Below are 23,544 nucleotides of genomic sequence, written 5' to 3' on the forward strand. Positions count from 1 at the left end.
CAACTTACTTTTTTCCCACCTTGCAAAATTACAGCTGAAGTGCCTGTCTCACCATGCCAGGGGAGGGGGTTGGTCTTATGGTTTGGAGGTTTGTACGATCTGTTGGGAAATAGTTGATTTACGAAAATGCCGTCTCAAGTCTTTCAAAGGCAATTATGAGTTGAAGACCAGTGTGGCTAATGGTTTGAGTAGGAAAACAAAACAAAACAAAAAAAACCTTAGAAGTGTCAAAATGACTCAGTCATCAGGCTGGAAAGAGGCATACACCATGATGTGGTATGTAGGGCCCTCAGCCAGGGTGTGTGAGCCCCGCTTGAACACCAGCTCTGTGGAGTCAGAGAATAGCTAAAAGCACAAAAGCTGCAACACAAAGAGACAGATCTCCACCAACTTGTTGCTGTTGGTGCTGCGGCTTGCAAGTTAGCAGAATAACGAGGTAGGGGAATGAATGCCTGAATTGCCTGGGCCTTCGATCAGAATGTAGTAGAAAATTTGAGGAAAAGAGTTTATCATCTGGGTTTATTCACATTTCACCAGTTTCAAATTTCACCTCTCAGAGCACTGACACAGAAAATACCTACCCTGCTGACCTGGCCTCGGAAGTCCCATGGGACCATCCCCAACTGATTTCTCTGCGGAAACTGAGAGATATCTCTCAACAAATACTAAATCACTTCAAAACTAAATGTGTCAGGGCTCAAAGAGAGAAATCAGCTCACCTGCTCTCCCAAGCAGATGTAGCTCCTCCAGCACTGAAAGGATCTTTCTCCACTGGGACACTCTTGGCCCTGTGCACAGCCAAGGTTTGCTGGTGCCTCCCTCAAGCTGTAGGGTCCTTCCAGAGGACACTAAACACCAGTGAGAAGACCATCACCTGGGGTCAGACCTCTGTACTGGCACGGCAGCTTCCTGTGCCGGTACGGAGGCCTCACCAGCAACCCACAAGCAGTACTTATGGTCACTTCCTCTACAGGAAAGCTCCATTTCAGCTGTTTCTGTGCTTTGGCCCTCTCTGCCCATCACCGTCAGAGTTTCTGGTTCTCCCTTTCCGTATCACTCCTGGGCTGTCTACGGTGTGGATGGTGGAGCAAACACAGAGGCCGGTGAAGACAAGGAGTCTAGTGCTAGGCTGGTGGAGGCAGGTTGTGGGGTAAGCTGTCTGAGCCACAGGATTAAGCTGTTCCTCCTGGTGATCAACCACAGATAGAGACAGAGACATCACAGGGCTGAAGCCGTCTTGCTCATTTCCCCTGTAGCCACGAGATGGAGCAACCGAATAACAAACGGCTCTGCGGAGCCACCAGATTTAGGTGATGGGACGTTTCATCCTCTGCAGCAGGCAGCCCTGGTGGGATGCTGCAATGGCCCAAAGCAAGTACATGGCCCAGGGCAGGCAGGAGTGAGCTCCAATAGCCTTCTGGCCCATGTCCCAGGTGAGACACAGGGAGAGGTTGTGTTTCTGGGTGCCACCCAGCGAGGCCTCATAGCAGGACCAAGGAGCTCAAACATGTTCTCAGCCCCCGATGCCAATCCCAGCCAAGCACACTCTAGCAGTAAAAGCTTCTCGGGGACCATCCCAAGGCTCCACACATTGCTCTGTTGTGGCCTCTGTTGCCCAACTTCCTGCTGTTTCCTTCTGGCTGGCTTCTGAAGCCTCCTCCCCGGGACAGAGCTAGAGCAGCCCTTCAAAAAAGAGAAAATCAGGGGCCTGGAGACATGGGAGGGCGGGGGGGAGGTGAATGAAACTGAAAAGTGGAGAAGACTTGAAAGGCATCTGGGGGAAATCAAGGAAGAGAGCAAGGGGATCACAGCAGTGGATGGTCTCTCTCCTCAAGCAGAGCAAATATTTTTCTGACTGGTTAGACTAGACTCTGATTTAGATCAAGAAAAAGCACCACACCTCCACTGCACAATCCTGTGTGGTGCAATGGTTCCCGATTCAGCTCCTCAACTGGAAGGATGTCAGCAGAACCAGCCCCATACTGACATTCTTCCTGAGAGCCAGGACTGACAGCTGAAGAGCCAGGACCATGGCACTGCTGTCTGCGGTGCAGTCCTGAGTCAGGGCACAGCAATGGACCAGCAGTGCCTTGGGATGGCTGGCACAGCCTGGCGCTGCAAGAAGGTCGGCCCCAAGGGCAAACACAGGGAATCAGCAGAGCCTCACTGTTACTACCCAGTGATGCGTGCATGGCCTGAAGGGGAGGGCTGCATGGCAGCAGTGTTATGGCAAAGTCCTCAATACTAGCAAAAAATGCATGTGAAACAGCTCCTTCATCAGGAAAAAGGAACAAGATGATGCATTCAGCATCTGAAATCACACAAAGCAGCAGGTGCTTCACACGCTGGTGACATTGGTGACATGCACAGAGGCACCAAGGACAGAGCAGAGTTTGCAGGGTGTGGCCTTCCTCCCCAGTCTGCAAGAAAAGGTACAGCACACTTGGTGTCGAGGACTTCACGAAGAGTCACGTCCCATTAGCGCAGAGTAGGGTCTGCGGCAAGAAAAGAAAGGCACCTTGGCTGCCCACAGCTTTCTCACCCCTGCATCACAAGTAAACTATTAATCAACAGTCTGAGAGTCCTTCATGGACTATCTCAGCCTTTCCATTATGCTGCTCGCTCAGTTTCATTTTCGCCTCTCCATCAGCCCTCAGCATCATTCTTTTTCACGCTTTCAATTTTGAAGGGAGAGGAGCCTTCACGCCTTGTCCCAAGTGCATTTGTAACCCCTGCATGCCTTCCTGGCCATTTCTCCTCAGATCCCTCCCTAAAAAACTCACAAGGATGTTTGCTGGAAAAAAAAACAGACCAACCACTGGTGGTGGCTAGACTATGATGTGCCAACCCTGGCATTGCTGCTTCCTCTTCTTCCCCTTTCCAAAGCATCTTTCTCCAGCTGTGTAGCCATATAGGGCTTTGTGCAGCAAGCATGCCTAGGGAGGCATGCTTCTGGGCAGTGTCTGGTGAGGTGGGCAGCGCTTAGGTGGCGTGAGAATATGAGTATCAAAGAGAAAATGAGAGAGAAGAGAAAGCTCCAAGTGTGTGAGGGGAAAACCTTGAATGGGGAAGAAAGAGCATCTGCTCCAAGCATTGGTGGCAGCATCAGAACTCACATGTGCAAACCCCGGATCAGGGCAGGAGCACACAGAGCAGCTGGGCTTATGTCCCGTGCTCACGGCAGCCTCAGTTCCCACCACCCAGGCTGGCTCAGGCCCCAAATGCCTCTTCATGGTAGTGGTGCCTGCCTGTGTTGTGCGGGGTTTTTTTATTGTTATCCAAAATGCCATCATGGTCACAAGAATACCACTGGATACACAGAAGTGAAACCTAGCTGAGGAATCCACTAAAGTATTGTTCACTCAGACCTTCTATCATGTTTTTTCCCCTTGGTGGTTTCTTTTTTTTTTTTTTCTTAAGTAGAGTCATTTCAACCAAAATACTATGGGGAAACCCCAAGTACTATTTCTTCTCTCGTCTCCTATCCCCCATCTCTTTCACAGATGCACAGTTTGAATTCAGCCAATATAATCCTCAATTTTGATATTTAAGCGGTATGCAGAGAACCAAGCAAAACTACCCCTCTGGTCTTTCTTTCCCCCTTTGGTAAGAAGATTGCAAACACACATACAACGGGCAAAAAAATCTTTTTTTCCCCTTCCCCCCTGAACAAAATCAGCACCTGACACTCTCCATGGGTACATTCCCTGCTCTCTAGGAGTATAAACAGATTTAAGAATAACCCTTGTCTTTTTTTAAAATACAAACTTGAAGTTTCAGATATCAGATAACCACTGAAAATCAATGATCTCTTTTTCCTTTTTGGTTTCATGAAAAGTAAGGAAAACAATGACAGTGATAGCTCAAGATTTAGCTTAAAGCACATTTTGACATTTTGAGTGTAGCTAACACTCTACCCACGGATGTTACATACAATCAATAAAATCATGTCGTGTAGAAAAAAAATCAGAGAAAGGTCTGTAGGGCCAGAATTTCCTTCTCTGTTACTAGAGACTATTTTGAATGGGTGACTCACAGAGATGCTAGCCCCACAAAGCCATGTATTTACATCCTTAAATGAGCTCTGTGTGACATATTGTGTACACAGTGCATGTATGCAGACACTGTGTGGGGAGGCTGACGTTGTAATGGAAATGTGATGAAACAAAAAGCAGCAGCACTTCATGCTTTCTGACATCCTGACCAGCAGTTACTTTGCATGCAGCTCACTCCACTGCCTTAAAAGAAAAGCTAAGACTTGAGAATTCTACAAGCTGAGAAAGGAAAAAAGTCAACCACCAGAGCTAAAGACAGTCCAAAGGTAAGATGACAAGAGAGAATATTTCATTGTAGTGAAACCTTGCCTTAAAAGCTTTGCTTCTTTTCTAAGTATATTTTACATAACTTGTTTTGCTTATAGCATATCTACATATTATTTAAGAACAAACAGAGCTACCCTTTGCATTTATGCTTTAAGTATTTTTTTCTGTTTTGTTTATAAATCTACACAAAAGACTCTAGTCTAAAATGCCTTTTTATCATAACTAGATTTTCCTCAAGTAAAAATCTTGGTAAGAAGCTGAAATTCTATTTCTCTAGACCCAGAACTTCCTAGACACACTATCAAAAAAAAAAACCTAAAACAAAACAAAACAAAGGGGGGGGACGGGGGGGGGGACACACGTGACTGATAAAATGTCCTACAGAGACAATGTGGTAAAGAACTTTGTCACTATTTATTACTTTTCAATAATTCCTTAATTAACTTTTCATCCCTTTGGCTCTCAGTAATGGGTTCCCTCCCAGTGTTAGACTCACAGGGCTTCACTCGATGAAGGGGACTCAGCAGGAGAGCAGCATATTGGGTTGTGGAACCTAGGCCACCCTCTTGTAGCGAGCAATATCTCTGCCCAGGTTGTCAGTGTAACCCCTCATCTGCCATGGGCTACCTGAATTCGGAGGTTCAGAGACCCAATCCAGCTCCCAACAAACTCCCCAGGCCCATGGCTGTGGGTGGGTTTAACTCCCAGGTAATGAACAACCCTGCAGCATAACAAGGAGTGCTTCTTCCCTCCAGCCACTCAGATCCCCAGGTGCTTCACAAACTCAGGATTTCCTGTCCTTTTTTATTTGGCCAAGAGAATTTCATTATTTCCCCTCAAATTTCCCTCAGTCCCTTGCAGACAGCAGCAGAGCAGGTGCTCCTTACAGGGTTGCTGCCCCACTGAGCCATGTCCCCCCATGCCTTACAGGCAGCGGTGCTCTGCAAGGAAGGAGGCTGTTAAGTGCTTTACACAGCCAGCAGCACTGCCTACTGCAGGGAATCAAATAAAACCTGCACCTGCTACAGCAGGACAGAAGCTGTGGCTGGATCCCTGCACCTGACCCCACCAGAGGTATGCTCTCCTGCACCCACAGCCCTGCCAGCACCTCATTCTCGTCATCAGGCTGGGTTTCTGGAGATGGTTTTCTCACTTCTGTAATGTAAACTAGTGTTGTGGTTTAACCCCAGCCAGCAACTAAGCACCACACAGCTGCTCACTCGCTTCCCCCCCACCCAGTGGGATGGGGGAGAGAATCGGAAGGAAAAAAGGTAAAACTCATGCGTTGAGATAAGAACAGTTTAATAGAACAGAAAGGAAGAAACTAATAATGATAATAACAATAATAAAATGACAATACTAATAAAAGGATTGGAATATACAAAACAAGCGATGCACAATGCAATTGCTCACTACCTGCCAACCGATGCCCAGTTAGCTCCCAAGCAGCAATCCCCCCAGTTTATATACTGGGCATGATGTCACATGGTATGGAATATCCCTTTGGCCAGTTTGGGTTAGCTGTCCTGGCTGTGTCCCCTCCCAACTTCTTGTACCCCTCCAGCCTTCTTGCTGGCTGGGCATGAGAGGCTGAAAAATCATTGACTTAGTCTAAACACAACTTAGCAACAACTGAAAACGTCAGTTATCAACATTATTCTCCTACTAAATCCAAAACATAACACCATACCAGCTGCTAGAAAGAAAATAAACTCCATCCTAGCCAAAACCAGGACAACTAGTAACTTACAGAATCATTTACCTGGCGTCAGTGTGACCTCAAGGAGCAAATAGCCAACCTGCTCTGGCTTCCTAACAGTAATTGCTAGTTCTTTAGTAAGAAATAAATTTCCTTTTTGCTGATCCTAATCTCTCTCAAACCACAGCACTGGAGAGCTTACCTCTGAAATAGTCAGGGAATGACTTGATCTGCAGAACAGGAACTTTCACTGCACCAGTTGACAAATCTGAAATGAAACAGCGTCAAGATCAGTAACTCATGTAGGAAAGGCACTAGGTTGAAGTAATGACAATTAAAGAACAGCAGATAAAAGTAATCTCTGGGCGCTGACGGAAAGATCTCTGAAAGGTTTTATTTACAGGTTACATTTGCTGTGACAGAGCTGGCTAGAAGAAAGGACCAGGTATTCCTGTGCATTTGCATTTGTAAGCAATTCCGGCTGAGATCAGCATTGCAGAAACCAATGAGAGCCTTCCTGGTCCTTTTCAGGAGAGTCTGAGGGCAGGATCAAACCAGCACCCTTCCTCTAAAGAAAAGAATTACTTCACAACCCCTGCTCAGAGGGTGCCTACCTCAACATTTTCAGTCCCCTCTTTGCGGAGGAGAAACCAGGTGCATGTTTTCTGCAATCCCTGTCTCTGCAGATACAGATTTATCTGCTGTGGTAAGTCTGTCTGATTTAGACAAAAGCTTGGTTTCTTAAATCTCATTCTTCTTCTAAAGACTTAACCTCTGCTAGAAATAGCCTGTTTGAAACTTCCTGCCTGCTGCTTTAAGCAAGCTTGTCAGAAGGCCCAGAAATAATCACAGCCCCTCTTTGCCCAGTGGTGGTAGGAGAGGGTGCAGAATGGCAATGACTGTGTGGGATCTTCACATTAATAAACACAGGGGACCCTCATACTCGTGGCTCCCCAAAGTCTCTTACGATAGCTTGATTCGGGAAATCTGATCCAACTAATTGCTTCCATCCCAACAATCCAAGTAACCCAAAAATCAGGGGCTACTACCCTGGCTCTGCAAAGAGATCACATCACTCCAAGGGGACAGTGCAGTCACATCCATACTCTGCGTAGCCTAAACTATAGGGCAGCACAGTTTGGGGTAACAGGTAACAGTGCAAGTGAGGCTTGGACCCCAGAAAGTCTTGCTCCTTCTTGAGGCACAACCTTGCCCCAAGATCCCTTGGCACTGAGCAGCTCCACATTACTGGGAGCTGCAATTCAGCACACAGCAGCCCAAGACAAAAAGCATCTCCAGGTCTGTGGACACACAGAGACCTCATTGGCCTTTGTACCATGTCTTAAGTGTGATCTTCGTCCTTCCTTCTGCTGAAGGTGATTTTCTTCTCTTCTAGCATACCTGGAGATATGAATGACACCCGTACCAAGAGCAATATCAATAATATCAGCACTACTGTGGAACTGTTCCAGCTCATCATGTACACCCCCACATTTACCCTAGGATTGCTGTTCAATGTGATGGCTCTGTCGTTCCTGTTTTTTAAGGTTAAAAAGCTGTCAGAATCTACAATCTACATGATAGCCCTTATTTTCTTGGACACTTTGCTGCTGTTTACTCTTCCTTTTAAAATAATTTCCTACCACCTTCAGGACAACTGGAACTTGGGGTCTGTGTTTTGCTCCACCTTGGAGAGTCTTTACTTTGTAAACATGTACGGCAGCATCCTCATCTCCCTCTGCATCTGTGTAGACCGGTACATCGCTATCCAGCACCCTTTCATGGCTCCCACCCTGCGATCTACCAAGAAAGCTGCTATGGTCTGTGCTGTCATCTGCCTGGGCACCTCGGCTGGGACAGTCTTTACTTTCCAACTGCATGGAGAGGGCCACAACATCTCATCCTGCTTCCATAACTTCTCCAAGAGCACGTGGGAAAACGCAGGCCTGTTCAGCGCCTTGGAGACCACCTTCTTCGGCAGCATGGCAGCCATGACCTTCTGCACCGCTCAGACCATCAGGTGCTTGAGAAAGCACAGAAAACGAGACAACCCCCAAACACACACCACTAGAGCAGAGAAGATAGTGGTGACAAACGTTGTTGCGTTTTTGGTCTGTTTCACGCCTTACCACATGGCCTACTTTGTGTACTTTTTGGTGAAGAATAACATCATTCACACCAGTTTTCAGCAAGTGCTACGAGACATCGTTCAGGGCACCCTTTGCTGGGCAAACCTGAACTGCTGTCTTGATGGGGTGTGTTATTATTTTGTTTTAAAGGAGTCCTTGGAAGACCCATTACGAAACAGGGAAAAAACAGCCACGCGAAAGCCTTGATTGACATGCTACATGTTAGTTACTTGGGATGATGTGTGGAGAAGCTTTTGTGGAAAGTACAGGGTCCTGAACTACTTATCTAAGCAACTTCCTTCAAACATTCAAATCTGAAAATATTTCATAAAAACCAGAACTAAACCCATTCCCAGGAGACTGTTCCTAACTTTTTTTATTTCCTTCCATAATTTTTTGTGTTAGTATTTACAGGTAAAAAGAAAGGGAATTATTCCTATAAATGGTGATGCATATCTCTTTGGATGTGATTCCTCTTTACTTTGAGGAAAAAAAAAAATAAATTGTTCACTTGTATGTGGTAGCATCTTTCAGCCTCCCTGTCTACACTGCACCTGCAAACCTTCCTCAGGACTTCAGTTACTACAGACTTGGGTTGCTGAGAAACAGAGACTTGGAGTTTATGGTAAAAAGCTTCAGAGTAAATTCTGTTGCCTCCCCTGCCCTGATCATGTATGCTCGTGCTCACATACATGCACACCTGTCAGGTTTAGATTTGCACATGCTATTTAAAAAAAAAAAAAAAAATTATTGTAACTCTAAATCCAAAGGCAGCTTTAGGTAAACACGGGTATAGCAAGATCTCCATGCCATTCCTCCACTGGCTGACTTGCTTTGCAAGGTGCAACACTTGTTTTAGCAACAGGTCCTGTGCCTACAACATCGCACTTCTAACTAATATTGCCACTAGCTCAGATCAATTGACTATCCCAGTTCCAGGCCTCCTCACCAGCTCCGCTCCTACTTGCAGGCTTTTCACGTATCTGTTCCTTCCTGCTTGGTTACAAACCTAGTTTCATGAACAGAGCCAAACCAAACAAAAGCATGAAATAAGAAGCCCAAGTCCAACATAGTGGCAAACACGTGAATCTGAAGGAACAACCCCCACCTTACTGAGGGATAAGGTAAGAGCAGCCCTGATCCCTAAAGCAGCAGCCAGCAACACAGGATCCCAGTGGGAAAGCAGCCTTTCAGACCTCAGAGCAAACCAAGCACTACCACTTCCCAAACAAACAAGGCAATAAAAAATAATCCACCAGCAGGAGCCTAACATGCCAGTCAGTTACTTATCAGTGCTCACAGGCATCTAGATAAACTGAATGATGGTATGCATCCAGGCTGGAGAGAGGCAGCTTACTGCTCTGGGGGACCTCCACTGCTGCCTCTACTGCTACCCCAGCAGCCAACTGCCACTTTCCTGAGCAATGAGGATGATGACAACCGAAGCAATTAGTTTTCATATTCATGTTGAGCTGGATCCTTGCAATACCTCTTCTTGGCAGGGATACTAATCCCATCCTTTGAACTGTCTTTTCTCTGTACACTTTTGAGAAGGATAATGCACAAACCATGTATTGATTTCTTCCCCGAGCTGGCGACTTTGCATATGGAGACTCCAGTCCAAAAAAGTGAAATTTTTTGGAGTTGCTACATCTGTGTATGAGACTGTACCAAAGAAGTCCAGTTGCTGAGGAGGGAAAGTCTGATCCAACATAGATGTAAGTGTGTGGTGGTGTTTAGAGAGTCCTTTTGGTGTTCAGGTGATGAACAGTGCTTTTGAGGATACAAGGGTTGTGCATTTACACTAACCATGTCCTGGTTATGTCCAAGTGCATGAAAATAAAACCCACCAGGATATTCCAGCAAGAATTCCCTCTCCATATCAATTGCCATTTCCATTGATTCCCTCAGTAAACTCAGAATATCTGACTAGTTTCCCTGCCAGCAGATACTGAATCCTCATCATATCCTTGTTCATAACTTCTCTCTTAACTAACCGTGCTTCAGTAGACAAAAAGGTTTTACTACTGAGACTTCAGGCTCCTTTTGGAAGCAGAGTTAACAAATAATAGAAGAAAATAGTGCTGACGCAAAAGATTTATTTTACATCTCAAAGCAGTGGGCCATGCCAAGAGGGCCTCCACTTTAACTGATAATCCCTGAACATAGGGAACAGGGATTTTGTCAGTACCTCAGGAGGCAGAAAATGCCAAACTACCTGAGAAAACTATCTCAATTGCTTTTCTATAGCCTGAGGCAGCTCTGTTAGTTTTACCTACATGACTTTGGGCTTACACTGCTATAATTGAGACTAGAAGCTCATCTGCAGTTTTATGCTTCCTCTGTTGCTCAGCTCCATTTTTAAGTATGCCTGTTCTTACTTGTTTGTTACCCTGCTGTCCTTGCTCCCACAGATCATAAAGTAACTTGCACAGTAATTTCATTTAGAGTGCTGGTAGACAGCAGTGAAATGAGTATTAAATTTAGGACACTCTGGCTTCTTGGCTACCTACCTCAGCAATAACACACTGCTTAGAAGACCAGGAATGTTGACCAAATAAGCATAGTTAAAACTGTAAGAAGGACAAGTTAAAAGTGCTTGAGGCATTTCTTCTCCCAAGCCTCTCCCCTATGTTTCTCCAGTGTTTCTGGCCATCGATTTTTCTAGAAACAAACAGGCTGAGGTGTGGAAAAGCTAGCACCTGCCCATAGACAGGGTACAGCCAACCACTGTCTCAGCTCCCTGCCTCTACACGTGGCTCGCAGTGCCTCTGCCAGCTCTAAGAGAGCACTAATTATCAGGGCAGGGTAACAATTTTTGTTCCAGATTTCTAGGGGAAATGATAATTTTGCAAAGGCAACAGTTTCTACTCAAAAGTTCTCTGCTGGATCTTATTGCTTGTAGGCCTCTGAACATTCACTTTCCAGGTCAAATCTGGTGTGGTCTGATCCCTTCTTTGCTCAGGTGGGTAGCTGTAACAGCTTTTTCATTTGTAGGGCTTTATATCCAAATCATGACACTGGCTATCTAGTGAGACTACAGAGATTTCTCTTTGCACCAAGAGAATATTAAAGACATACAGTGCTAAGAAATAAAAGGAGAAAAAAAATCTGAAAATCTGCAATCTAAAGCCATCACAGGCTTTCCAGAGTACAGGTAATGATTCATCTGGGGAAAAAAGAAAGCAAAACCGAGGATTTGTTTGGAAATGATTCACCTCTAAGAAGAGAGGACTCATTCCGAACACATACAGTTCTTAACTAAAAATCATTAGTTTATTCTGAAAGAAAGAGAATGGGGGCTAGAGAGCTGTTATGGAGCACTTTTTCCACTTGCACTTGTTTTTGCATTTGGATAGTGAAAGGGAAAGGGCTTAAACCAGCAGTGAAAGCATAGTGGGTCATGGGAGATGGTGAAGGTGCTCAGCTGGGGAACTTCATCCTGTGGGCCAACCAAGCCATTTCATTTGAGAGGCCTTTCACAAAACGCACCCTGAGGCTGCCAGATTTCTTACCAAGAGACTTGTGTTGCAGACACTCATGCCTGTATTGTATTCACATAAGTAACTTTCCTACTCACTTATTTGCAGGTTTCACTAAGAGACTGGGCATGTGTTTCAGCAGCTTTGATATTTCACACTTAAACAAGCCAAATATCATATTTCCTGCAGCCTCACTCACCTGGGAAAGCAGTAAAGCTCAAACTTAGGTATCCACTAACTCTGCACATCTGTCCTTTGCTCTCCAAATTTCTTTTCTTCTAGTACAGCTATTATCTTTTGTTTCAGGCTCAGAAAGTATCTGTTTGGATTGGGATGGAAAAAGGTTTATAAGAAAACATCACTGATGATATTTGCATATAACCATGGAAATCCCAGCCAAAGCATTCATCTCCCAAAAAGGAAGAATCAGCACAGGTACCAGGCATGCAGTATCCCTTACAGATTTCACTATTTCCTTTTATGTTTTATGAAAGATGTCCACATACAATGAATGGAACAAAATATTTACCATGAGCAATGCCACATCTGTGGTCAGTGATAATGAGAAAAACCTCAGCAAAGCAAGTCTCAAGAGAAATGTATAGGCTTTTATAGACATTTTCATATGCCTACACTTCTCTCAAAGTGTTTTTAGCATTTCTATTGTCACTAGAGAGAGTTAAAATTGTCCTTTGTTTTCTCTGCAGAAAGACAGCACCATGAGCTAAAGATGAATTTGTAGCACTCTAGATGCTAGGGAGAAGCCCTCTGAGAAAACTCGCGCAGACAAATGTGAAATAGTTAATTTTGCTGTGAAAGTGGAGCACTACAGCTAGGCACGTGCAGAAATTGCACCCCAGCTCACTTCACAGTTATTTCCCCACACAGCAAAGCTCTTTGTGTGCCCTTTTCATCTGCTGCATTTACTGGTGGTATGAGATAGAAGTCTCATAAAGAAGTAAAAATGTCCTAAGTGACACAATAAAGTGATGGAGCATTCCCATTGCTGACCTTGGTGTGATAGAGATGTGCAGAGTCCTGAATGTGTCCAGTTTTGGTGGGAGGATACTCTGAGACTCAAACTCAACTACAACTGGCCAGTGCAAAGCTCCAATTCGATCAAGTGCTGCAGCCCGCCTGCAGCCCTGTCTTCATCCTTCCTTCCCTTTCACATGCCTCTGTCTTCAGCTTTTTGAAGGCACTGAATTCGCTAGAAAAGCTGAGACTTTTCCCTCCATCAGGTTTCTTGCTCACTGAGAAACTTCTACCATAGCAACAAAGCCTAATGAATCAGTGTCGTTAGCTGCTGTGAAAGGCAAAGGACACCTACAACCTCCTTCATTTTCTCTCATGTATCCTTCTTATTCTGATTTTTATATGTAGTCAGTCCATAAGAATGACATTCACCACATCATGTAAGTGATAAAAAAGTTGCTGTAGGATACTGATACAACCAAAAATCTATGAGGAATCAGCAACGTTTCCCAGGAAAAGCTGAATCAGTGCCATTTGCAGACACCAAAGGATGTAAAACCTCACATCTGCTGTATGCCACAGATTCCCATTAATCATTCTCTCTATTTCAAGACAAAAAAGGCATTAAACTGGGATTATATTGGAAAGCAAGTATCAGCAGTTTAGAGTTACAAACACTGCCAGGCAACTGTTAATCCAAAACTAAGCATTACAAACCCAGGAAATCCAGTTTAGATTACACTTCAGAGTACACCAACACAATCCCAGCCATTCTCTGTTAAGTATTAACTTTGTGACTACAAGTAATGCCACCTCCCAGAGACCAGCATCTAACCTGGTCCCACTCGGCCAGCCATAGTATCTGAGATAAAGCTATTTCAAACAGTGTCCTTCATTACTCAGTTTAGAGAGGAGCTTAGGAAAGCATGAGAAGTTGCAGACAGCAGACACCAGTCTGACTTCATTCATGCTAATAGGAAGCACAGTGGCTTTAAAACATCACAGGTGGAAGGGGGCAGAAATAAAGGAACAGGACTTTCAACAGACCAAGGTCGGCATGGCTGTAAAAACCCTGCAGATAGATTTGTTTCCCTCATGCAGAGTAAAATAACATGGTATTAATAATAAATATGTTTATGTAGACCATTTTATATGAGTAGTGAGAAGATAAAAGAAAGCCTGAGCTATAAAACAGTCTTCATCTCACTCTGAGCTCAGGCTCTTGCTACTGCTCCTGCCTGCAGCAGCTGTGCAGAGACCTGTTGGGACCTTGGGGCAGGACCCTGCTGTGCAACGAGGGGTGTTTGCTCCCATTTGAGATGCGCCAGAGTATCCCACCCAGCCTCCAATGCCAAATCAAACGGGGATGGGCTACTCCAGGCCCTTCTCACCTCTACCTCTCTCTCACTGCAAAAATCATATGAAAGGAGCCAGACCACACTTAATTCAAACCCACCACCTGACACACCTTGCCTTATGATTCCTCAGAAAAAACACATTTAGGCTGCCAGGAGTGGGAGGAGGTAAAGCAATGGGCTGGACACATTTGCATTTGTAACCAACTCGGTGCTATAATGGCAAGACAAAACTTAACCCTACACTTTGTAGCAATAGTGAGACATTTAATGCCCCCACGCCTTTGCAACACAAAATACAGAGGCAAGAATAGTATGTTCCCTTGTTTTGGAACAATGGGGCACAAATCAAGCAGTATCACTGAGTCTTATCCTAGATTTCATTTCTGGACATAACCACACGGTTCACATTGTTATTATACTTCATGCTATTATGGGTTATTGCTCTCTCAAATTAGCCTGTGTCACTTGCCTTGGAATGCCCACACACACCTATCACAAAACATCTTTAGAAGACATCCCAAATCTCTCTTCCACTTTTTGGCAAAAAAAAATCTGATCCTGTGGGTAAATACACCCATTCTAACTTTTAGTTTATCAGGTTGTCGAACTTGCACAACACAGCAGCCAGACTCCCATACTGAAAACTACTTTGTTTGCATCACATGAAGTGTTTGCTTTTCCAGAACTCCGCTGCATACGCCCAAGAATCTTATTTTCAACATTCTTCCTAGTCACATTAGGTTTACAATCCAGTTCCTACTCATGTTTACATGTCCTTTAAACACAGATGTAAACAGAATGACATAGGTCATAATCTCTCTTACCAAAGTTTTGGCAAAACTGTTCAGGGTACAAATTATTATTTTCTTGAATAAATACAAAATGTCAAAGCACTAAAGTTTGAAGGTCATCCTGACAGGGAGCCGAGAGGAAGGAAGCACTTTGCTGGTCCATTCAAGGACACCTAGAAAAGTCTTGCGACATTTCAAATATTAATGAAGACAGCACAAAGTACCATTCAGCAAGTTTCCGAAATCCAACGAGATGAAGAGGTGGCACCGCAAGCCTATGGCAGGTGAAAAACCAGCTGTGGAGCAGAGCCATGTTGCAGGTGGCCCACTGGAGCAAAGGGGCAGCAGATCAGGCACCTGCAGCTCCAGGATTCACAGCTTCCAGGGAAGAAGTGGGGTTTCAAACATGGACAGAAACAGCACATGCAAATTTCAGTTCTATAACAGCTACATTTGCCCTTTGGAGGACTCTGGGGAAGCATCCCTGTCAGAAAGGTAATTCACCAATGCAACTTACATTTTCTGTACTCCTGCACCCCACTCTCCATTACAACCACGTTCACTCAACTTCTACTGCATACTTAATCCACCTGAAGTTAGAAACCCTTTTCTATATCACAATCAGTTGCTGTGGAAATGAGCCCGGTATCCCAGAGGATTAGTCTGGAGGGTCTGATTTAATTGCACTCCCTGGACAGACTCAGACTCAAATGGTCAATGTCCAAATAACAAATAAGTAATAGGGATGGATCAGCTCTTGAGAAATAAAAGGTCTCGTTTTCATGCAAATAGCATTTGTAAGGAAGAACAAAAAAGAAGAAATAAAGAAAAGTCAGAGACAAAGCAACAGAATCCTTCTGGGCTGAAGGTTTTTCAAGAGGCATCAGCTGCTCTTTAAACTGTAAACAAAATTTCAGAGCGTTTTTAGATTTGGTTTGCATCCCTAGGAGGGAGTTGGTAGATGCAACCAAAAGCAAGCGTCCAATTTGCTTTAACTTTCTTTTTGTCACTTAGCTCCTATTCACACTCTTAGATGGGAACGATTTTCAACACCTGTTACCAAACTTTTAAAGGAGAAAGAATCTGTAAAAAAGAAAGAATAAAAAAAGAAGGAAAGAAAAATGCAGTAAAAAGAAGAGCGGTGGCAAATGACAGCAGCTCTCCTCAGCAGGTGCTGGCTGTGAAAAGCTCCTTTGGAAGATCTTGGCACCCTCGAGCCAAGGCAAGCAAGTGCCGGTGAAGGCTGGTGGTGGGAGATGATGGAGGGCTGAGGGAGCATCTTGGAGCAGGCACAACAAGCTAAGAAGCAGTGAGGCAGCAGTCGGTAACGCCTGCAGCAGAAGGTGGAGAGCGTTTAAGGCCTTGTGCAAAGCACTGCTACATCCACGGGGAAAACTCCAGGCTTAAACTGCCATAGAGGGAAAATGCCAAGAAAAGGTATACACAGTGACAGCTCTTTGAATAGATCATGTATTTTGCACGTATTTCTCTCAATGGCTTTGCAATTTTTTCTGTGTTAAGCCCTGGTGACATAAGACAGCTCTTTCCCCTCTTTTTTTTTTTTTTTTTCCTTGCAAACTACACCATTGACATCAGAGCACAGCAAGAGCAAGTCACATCCAATACCCACATTGGGAAAGGCTCGCTGCCACCCAGCATTTGACTCTGACCATGCCAGCTACTTCTTTTACCACATTTTTTAAAATGACAAAGCAACAACAAATGACAAAGAAATGCTGCCCCTCATGGTGCCGCACGTCCCCTGAGAGCAGGCTGCAATGCCTTGTTTAAAAAAACAAAGCAAAACAAAAAAACCCCAACCACCCTCAAATACTTTCCTAAATACACCACCACGTTTGGGATTTTGTCTTCACAAGATGACCTGGGGATCCTGTTTTTGCAATGGCCCCTGACAAGAGAGCCGGAGGGCAAGCCCACCTGTGGGCAGACTGCACCTCGACATGGTGGCCCCAAAGGTGTCTTTTAAATACAGACAGCAAGGGATTTAACTTCTTTCTCCCCAAAGCCATTTGCCAAATTCAGAAACAGTTTGAGTCAGAAAAGCAGCATTACTTTTAAAAGTTTCTTGTACTGAGAGAGGATTTTGCACAGAAACGCTCACAGCTCCAGTGACAAAACACTGCCCACAGGGCCACGTTTCTGTGAGGAACAATACAGTTTTCAACGTTGAACTATTTGTTTAAGCTTCCCCCACTTACTTCATGTCTGGGTGAGTGCCAGGACATTAACACAAGCAAATATAAAACAACATGTGAGGAGGATCGAGGCGTGGGGCATGCAGGCCTGAGCCGGCAGCTCCTGCCTTCCCTCAGTGCTGCTGCCACGAGCCACTGCCCCAGCACGTGCTTTGGCCGGCTGAGAGGAGTCCTGGCCAGCACGGCCAGGAAAACTGTTGAATGATGGGGGCCATTTGACGAGTTAACGACATGCTAATTTATGCAAGCAGCCCCATATGCTATGGCACAGGCACTGAGCAGCCCTCAGCCCTGCTCACTGCCCGGGACTGGAGCCGCGATGGTGCGGCCACTGAGCCCTCAGAGGCAGGTGTCAGACATGGAGAGCCTTCTCCTCGCTCGAAAAATTCACTCTTTTTAAGCCAAGCTGGTGGACGCAAGCAGCAGTCACCCTGCCCTGCTACAGCTGCAGGGGGCTAAGGTTACGCTGCCCACAGGTTTCACAGCAAACGAACTGAACGCGCCGAGAGGTGCAAATAGTAGAAGGCGTTAATTGATTTTACAGTTTCTGCAAACAACCCCACATGGAGCTGCCCTTGCAGCAGTCATAGCATAAAAATAGTCGAGCACTTGCTATTAATAAAAAATTTTGGGAAAGAAGTGAACTGAAAATTTAAAGACCCACCAAGTCCCTACGGGCAAGCACAAAGCACTGCTCTGGCAGAGGTGACATTTCAGAAACAGATACGCTGGATGAATTCAGATTGTTAAGCAGGTCGATAACACATATTTACCTTTTAGTGCAATTAAACAACTTCATCAAAAGCACTGAATGAAAGCAAAGTGCATTTCCTTTGCAAACCTCATTACAGAATTGACATGCCTTCCTCTCCCCGCTTAACATTTCAAGCAGCCAATTCAGTATTTGGTACCTGCTGTTATAAAGGCAGCTAGGTCTGACTTTGTTGTTTGCTCATGCATTTCATGGCCTAACACTAAAATACTGGGGTGGGGAGAAAGAGAAAGCATTTATATCCATGACATCTTAATTGAATCTTTTTTTAAAGCTGTTACAAAGCTCAGAGAGAGATGGTCGAAAAGCTTCTTGCAAACTTGCCTTACGCTTCAGAGGGGCCCAAGCTACATTGCAACTATCCATACCTTTGTAGCACTCATGTTCCTTGGAGAAGTGAATAAGCATCAGTTTTAAAGGCCTCCTTTCTTTCCAAATACTATAAAATGCTTCTCAAAGCACTTTTATCAGGCTTCCCCCCCCCCCACTGCTCAGCAACCTAGCCTGCTGCCACCAAGAGAGTAGCCCCTCCTGGCAATGCAGGGGACCTGGATGTCTTCAATTGAACAGAGAAGTGACAAAAATAGGGCAGGAGACAGAACATGCTTAATTGGCCCTCATTTCCTTCTCAGGTCCTGGGCTCAAGCAGAGGTGAGACTGACAGCTGTGACCCCTCAAATACAGAATTGTCCCCAAAATATAACTAAGTGCCTGATAAAGACCTACTTAAGGGCTGTCTCTGCAGCTGGCAGGCCAGGGAGGGAGCGCACAGCCAGCCAAGGCACAGGGGCTTTGGATGAGCTCAGCACTCATTCCCAACAGGTCATCATCTTGCATGACAGAGGCAAACCAACAGCCTGCCCCAAAACGGCTGCCATTTCACCGTGGCCATCCAAGCAGGTCCCGGGGGCTAACCCCACTTGTCCTGACCCAGACCCCTGACTTACAGGATAGTTTCACAACAACCTTGCCCACAAAGGGTAACACAACACATTTAAACAGAGTTACTGCGGTGGAGTGGGAAATCACCTGTTTGCGGTTCCCAGCCACACTCATTGCCCCAGGGAAGAGCAGATGAACCCTCCTGCTCTGCCTCATTTGCACCGCAGGGACCTGTGCACAAACAGGTGCTGCTTGTGGTGCTGTGGGATTTTTCCAGCATTGCTCAATAACTGGGTGTGCTATTAGTTTTTAAGGAGGAGGTTGTGTTAGCACCTTAGACCCCAGCTGGCAGCCTCAAAGGCAGCATGCAAGCCCTTTGCAGTATGTGCCCTACAGAGGGACTGAGCCCCCCAGCAAGCTGCTTCCATACCATGCCGTGTCTGAAGGGGCATTTGAAATACATATCAAAAGCTCCTTATAATGCAGATAGTCTTCAGTAACACTGGGGAAAGGCCAAGGATGGGGAGCGCTTTCTGAGGTTTGGAGCCAGCATTCACCCCTCCACACCGAGCCCCCTACTCCCTTCCCCCCTCAGCTACTCTGACAGCCCTAACTCACTCTGAGATCTTGCTAAAATCATTGCAAAACCAAAAGCAATCAGCTGCTCAACCTGCAACATGAACAAGCTGGCAGTGTGGGGCTGCCAACCCACACAGCCTCCCCTGCTTCCCCCAGTAGGAGCTGGGGCTGCAGGTGGCCATGCAAAGCCACTCACAGCTAATTTTAAAGCCAGCCTGTAGACATAGGTGTCTGTGCATGGTTTATTCCATCCTGGGCATTTCCCCCCCCCCCCCCCCCCGGGCATATTTGTAGTGACCTCCAGTGTTTATCCTTAGCTTGTATAACACCACCACATCAGTCTACTGGACTGCTCCCAAATATTCAACCTACAAGATGATCAGTCCATTTGGAAATGAAACGGAACTCAGCCAAGTCATATAAAATGCTGCCTAAAGTTGCTACTTTCAGCACTCAAAACCACAGCAGTGTCAGGTCCAAACCTTTACTAAAAGGTAACTCCATTGGTCTCTATTTTCCAATACTCCCCCACAGAGACCATTAACATGGTGCTGCTGGTTTAATTACCACAAAGACTGCTATGCGTTCAAAAACACTGAGCTATAATTTTCTTTCATTTCTCAAATCCAACTTGCCAAGTTTCTTAATGCTGTACATTGCTAAGTCACTGGCCACTTGCCCCCAGGTGCTTCCCAGGCCTCCTCGGTACTGTCGGACCCAGCCACGCCACAGGATAAGGTACCTGGGGGCCAGTGGCAGGCTGCACCCTCCAAAACCTCTGCAGACTTTGCAGAGGGCAATGCTCTGACAACACTGCTGACATAGGGGTTTTTTCAGAAGGCAGCCCCATGTATCCACAGTGCCAAAGCAAGTAAGCTTATAGCTTCTTCTTTGAGTTTTAACATGTAGTGATTTCTGGAGGAGGGAGAATGGCTCATGAGAATTGACTGTCATTCTAGCAGTGGCAACCACAAAATCACCATCTGAAAAGAGCGAGAAATGAGTTGGGGCCTGATCCAAAGCCTTCACTGTTACTTTACTGAGAACCACTTCCTCCATGAATTAACGAATGGGAGAACAGAGTGACATCCTAGAGAAATATCTTTAAAAGATGACAAATTTTCATTTGAGAGGTTTTCTTCAGCATCAAGCTGTCTTCTTTTTTGAAACTCTTTCCCTGGTCAGACCATGAGAACATTTCAATCATCGCATAACAATATTTCAATTCAATTCAAATACAGATCTAAAAGTTCAAGTATGAAATTACATACTTGGCCTTTTCACATTAATTAATCCAAATGAGTAGAATAATGTACAGGCTTCCACTGGAGAACATCTTTGTGCTAGTGAGAACAGTTAATTAGTGCTGGCACAAAAACCTTCCACGTTCACTATGAATAATAATATTCCCAGAGCAAATATTGTCAGCAAACTTAAGGAAACATGTGATTTGTGATTCTTCAACCCACCCATTTCTTTTAAGATTTTAGCAAGAGTGAAGGAGTTGAAGTGCTGGGAACTGTTGAGCAGCCCCTGCACTGTGTGCTCTTCCTGCCTAACGCACCCAGCTCCAGCCCATCCTTTGACATGACCTGCCTACAGAAGAGGTGTGAGAGTGTATATAATCAGTCCCAGTTGCAAGGCTGCCTTGCATGTTACATCACCTCTGCAGTATCCTCCTGTTGCCTCCAGCAGGCCATTAGTCACAGCCCAGTCGCGGAGAGGCCGAGGGCAGGGGCTGAGGCTCTGGGCTGTGCTGCACTGCTCCCATCTGCAGGCTTTTTGTCAGATGACGTTTCTTGGGGACAATCCCCTGCAATGGGGCACTGCCCCATGCCACCTTGCTGGGGAGAGCTCCTCCCCACAAGATCCACCTGGGAGCTGTGAGGACCTCACGGAAAAGGGACTATACGAAAGGAGACTGTGGGGATGGAGAAGGTCACCTAGTGCAGCTGAAGCTGCTGTGGAGGTGGCTCCAACCTCAATCAAGAGATTTTCCTTTAATACAACAGAAACTGTGAAAGCAGCAGCTACAAGCCAGCACGCAGGGACACCCAACTGGTATTTCTGCTGAGCACTTACCTCCTTACCTGCAGACACAGCAAGTCAGAGCGAGCTGCATTTCAGAGCATGCAGGTCTAGTCCTCACGCAGAGAAGCAGGAGTGTCCTACGTACAAGGGGCCATGTACACAGCAGCCAGGAAAAGCATCAGACAGTATCACCCCATCCCAAAGTCAGTCTTATTTTAAAAAATACCAGTCATTGAAAATACTTGACACACAAGGGTGTTCATATTGTCTAACTTAGGAGACTAAGGTATGCAGAAACTCCTAAACTGAGCACTCAAAATCTCAAAATCATCCTCTAGAGATGTCCTTACTCTTTAGGAAGCAAAGGCTCCTAATTTCAGTGTAAGCTGAATGGTCCAAATGCCGTTCCAAGCTTCAGTTCCCTTTTCAGTCACATTGGGCCCTGCTGGCAGTAAGGGCGGATAGTGGATAGAAAATAAGGGACTTTTCCTGTTGAGGTATGAAGCAAATTTAAAAAAAAAAAAAATTTGGATCGAACCAAGATTAGGTTCTTTATCTCAGGTTTTTCCAGCACAAAAAACCAAAGTAGTAATGTTTTGTTGACATTTTGGTCAACATAAATTTTTTTTTAACACAAAAGTGTTTGTTTTATTCCCATGTTACTTGACCATTTTAATTCAGCATTTTTAGATAAAAATTATTTCAAAACAAGAAACAATAACTTAATTACTAAAATATTAATACAAATGCTTCAGCTTAACATCAGGAATTTTAGGTGCTTCCACCTACCTTTTTATGCTATTTTTTGTTTTCCCAGCTGAAAATATTCACTAAAGCTCAACCCATGTTTGTTAGCAACTCTCTCCCCTCAAACTCTGCTTTCTGTTAATTTAATCCAGAAAACTTTCCCTCCAATAGGCCTGCAGCACCTCATTGATTTCACTGGGACATCAATGCCACCATCAGGAATTGTACTTATCAAAAGGATGAGAAACTGGCATTTTCCTGAGACCTGGGACACTAACTTGGGAAGCTATTTTTGGTAGATTATATAGCTTTTTTTTCCCTGGGAAGCTGTGACAGCATCCACAGTATTTTCTTTTATAACGTCTTGGGTAGAAATCAGAATGATGGCAGCAAAATGCTCGGGAACAACCTGTACATCCTAAGGCACATACGTAGGTATGTGTAAGAGTGAGAACAGGCTTTCATTAACTTGGCATCAACTTAATAGATCAGACGCTGTCCATGTTGAGCTAAACAGGCTGTAGTCAATTCCCAGTAAGGACAACTGAAAAGTCTTATAAGCCATAATAAAATGGGGACCACTCAATTTTCAGACATGTGCATCAGGGAGCCATTTCGCAGGGTAACACTTGACAGATATTTTCACTCTTCACAGCATAGAGGTGGCCCAACAATCCCCCTTCATCCCCAAAGCCAAAAGGCGATTTGTGGAGAGCAGCTTCCTGCTGCTCATACCAAGACAGTGTGGGCAGCACGGCCTTTCAGACACCCAGGACACCCTGTGGACCAGCCACACCACATCCATCCTGGCAGTGGGCAGCCAACCCCCAGCTGAGCTGCTGCGTGGGATGCCTGCAAGCGCAGAGCTTCCCATGCCTCATGGCATCACCAGGCTGGCAGTGGACAAGTGCGCCCACTGCCTATGCTTCGCTGCCCCTTCCCAAGGGACGTAGGAGCCGTCCTGCCACCTGCATGGAAGCATGCACAACACATCAACAAGATGCAGCCATTACCCCCACCAAAAATGGGCTCCCCATCATGCTGGTGAAAAAACAGGTCCTTCAGCCTCCTTGCTGGAGCCTATGTGGTCCGTCACAGCCAAAACATTCCTCGTCCCAAGACTGCAGAAATCCCAGTGGGCTGCATTTCATGGGATGGATCTGGACTGTAAATGTAGCTGTAGAAGACTTGTAACAAATAAAGAGCTCATTTATGTTTTAGAAGAGACATTGAGGTCCCTCCTCTCAACTGCCAAGTTAACAGCTTTCCATCACTTTTTTTTTTAAAATCCACCAGAGCCTGGAAGTGGATGCTCCCAGAGTTAAAGCAAAACTTTGACTTACTGAACACTGCCTGGCAAAGCTAAACAACCACTGAGCCATGCTGCAATATGCAAGTATTAAAAAGTAAATTATATTAGGTGTTAGCTGCTATCACAGTGACCTGTATCTTAGGGTTTCAACTGCATCTCTGCCACACAGTCCTCCTAAAGCAGGCTTTATTGCCAAGCTTTTATATGTGCCACTGTTCAATCAAATAAAGCAGCCTTCTGCCAGAGTGT

General features: G+C 45.2%; 1 protein-coding gene across 1 annotated transcript; it reads left to right on the forward strand.

Moving 5' to 3' along the window:
- The first annotated feature begins 4,940 nt into the window (after window positions 1-4,940).
- Window positions 4,941-8,357, forward strand: LOC128149654 (G-protein coupled receptor 55-like). The gene is made up of 4 exons (XM_052805133.1): window positions 4,941-5,030; window positions 6,401-6,488; window positions 6,708-6,727; window positions 7,398-8,357. The coding sequence occupies exons 1-4, from the start codon at window positions 4,941-4,943 to the stop codon at window positions 8,355-8,357; spliced, it is 1,158 nt and encodes a 385-aa protein (XP_052661093.1).
- Window positions 8,358-23,544: the final 15,187 nt, after the last annotated feature.

The sequence above is a fragment of the Harpia harpyja genome, chromosome 12 (genome assembly GCF_026419915.1).
Source record: "Harpia harpyja isolate bHarHar1 chromosome 12, bHarHar1 primary haplotype, whole genome shotgun sequence".
Classification (NCBI taxonomy): domain Eukaryota; kingdom Metazoa; phylum Chordata; class Aves; order Accipitriformes; family Accipitridae; genus Harpia; species Harpia harpyja.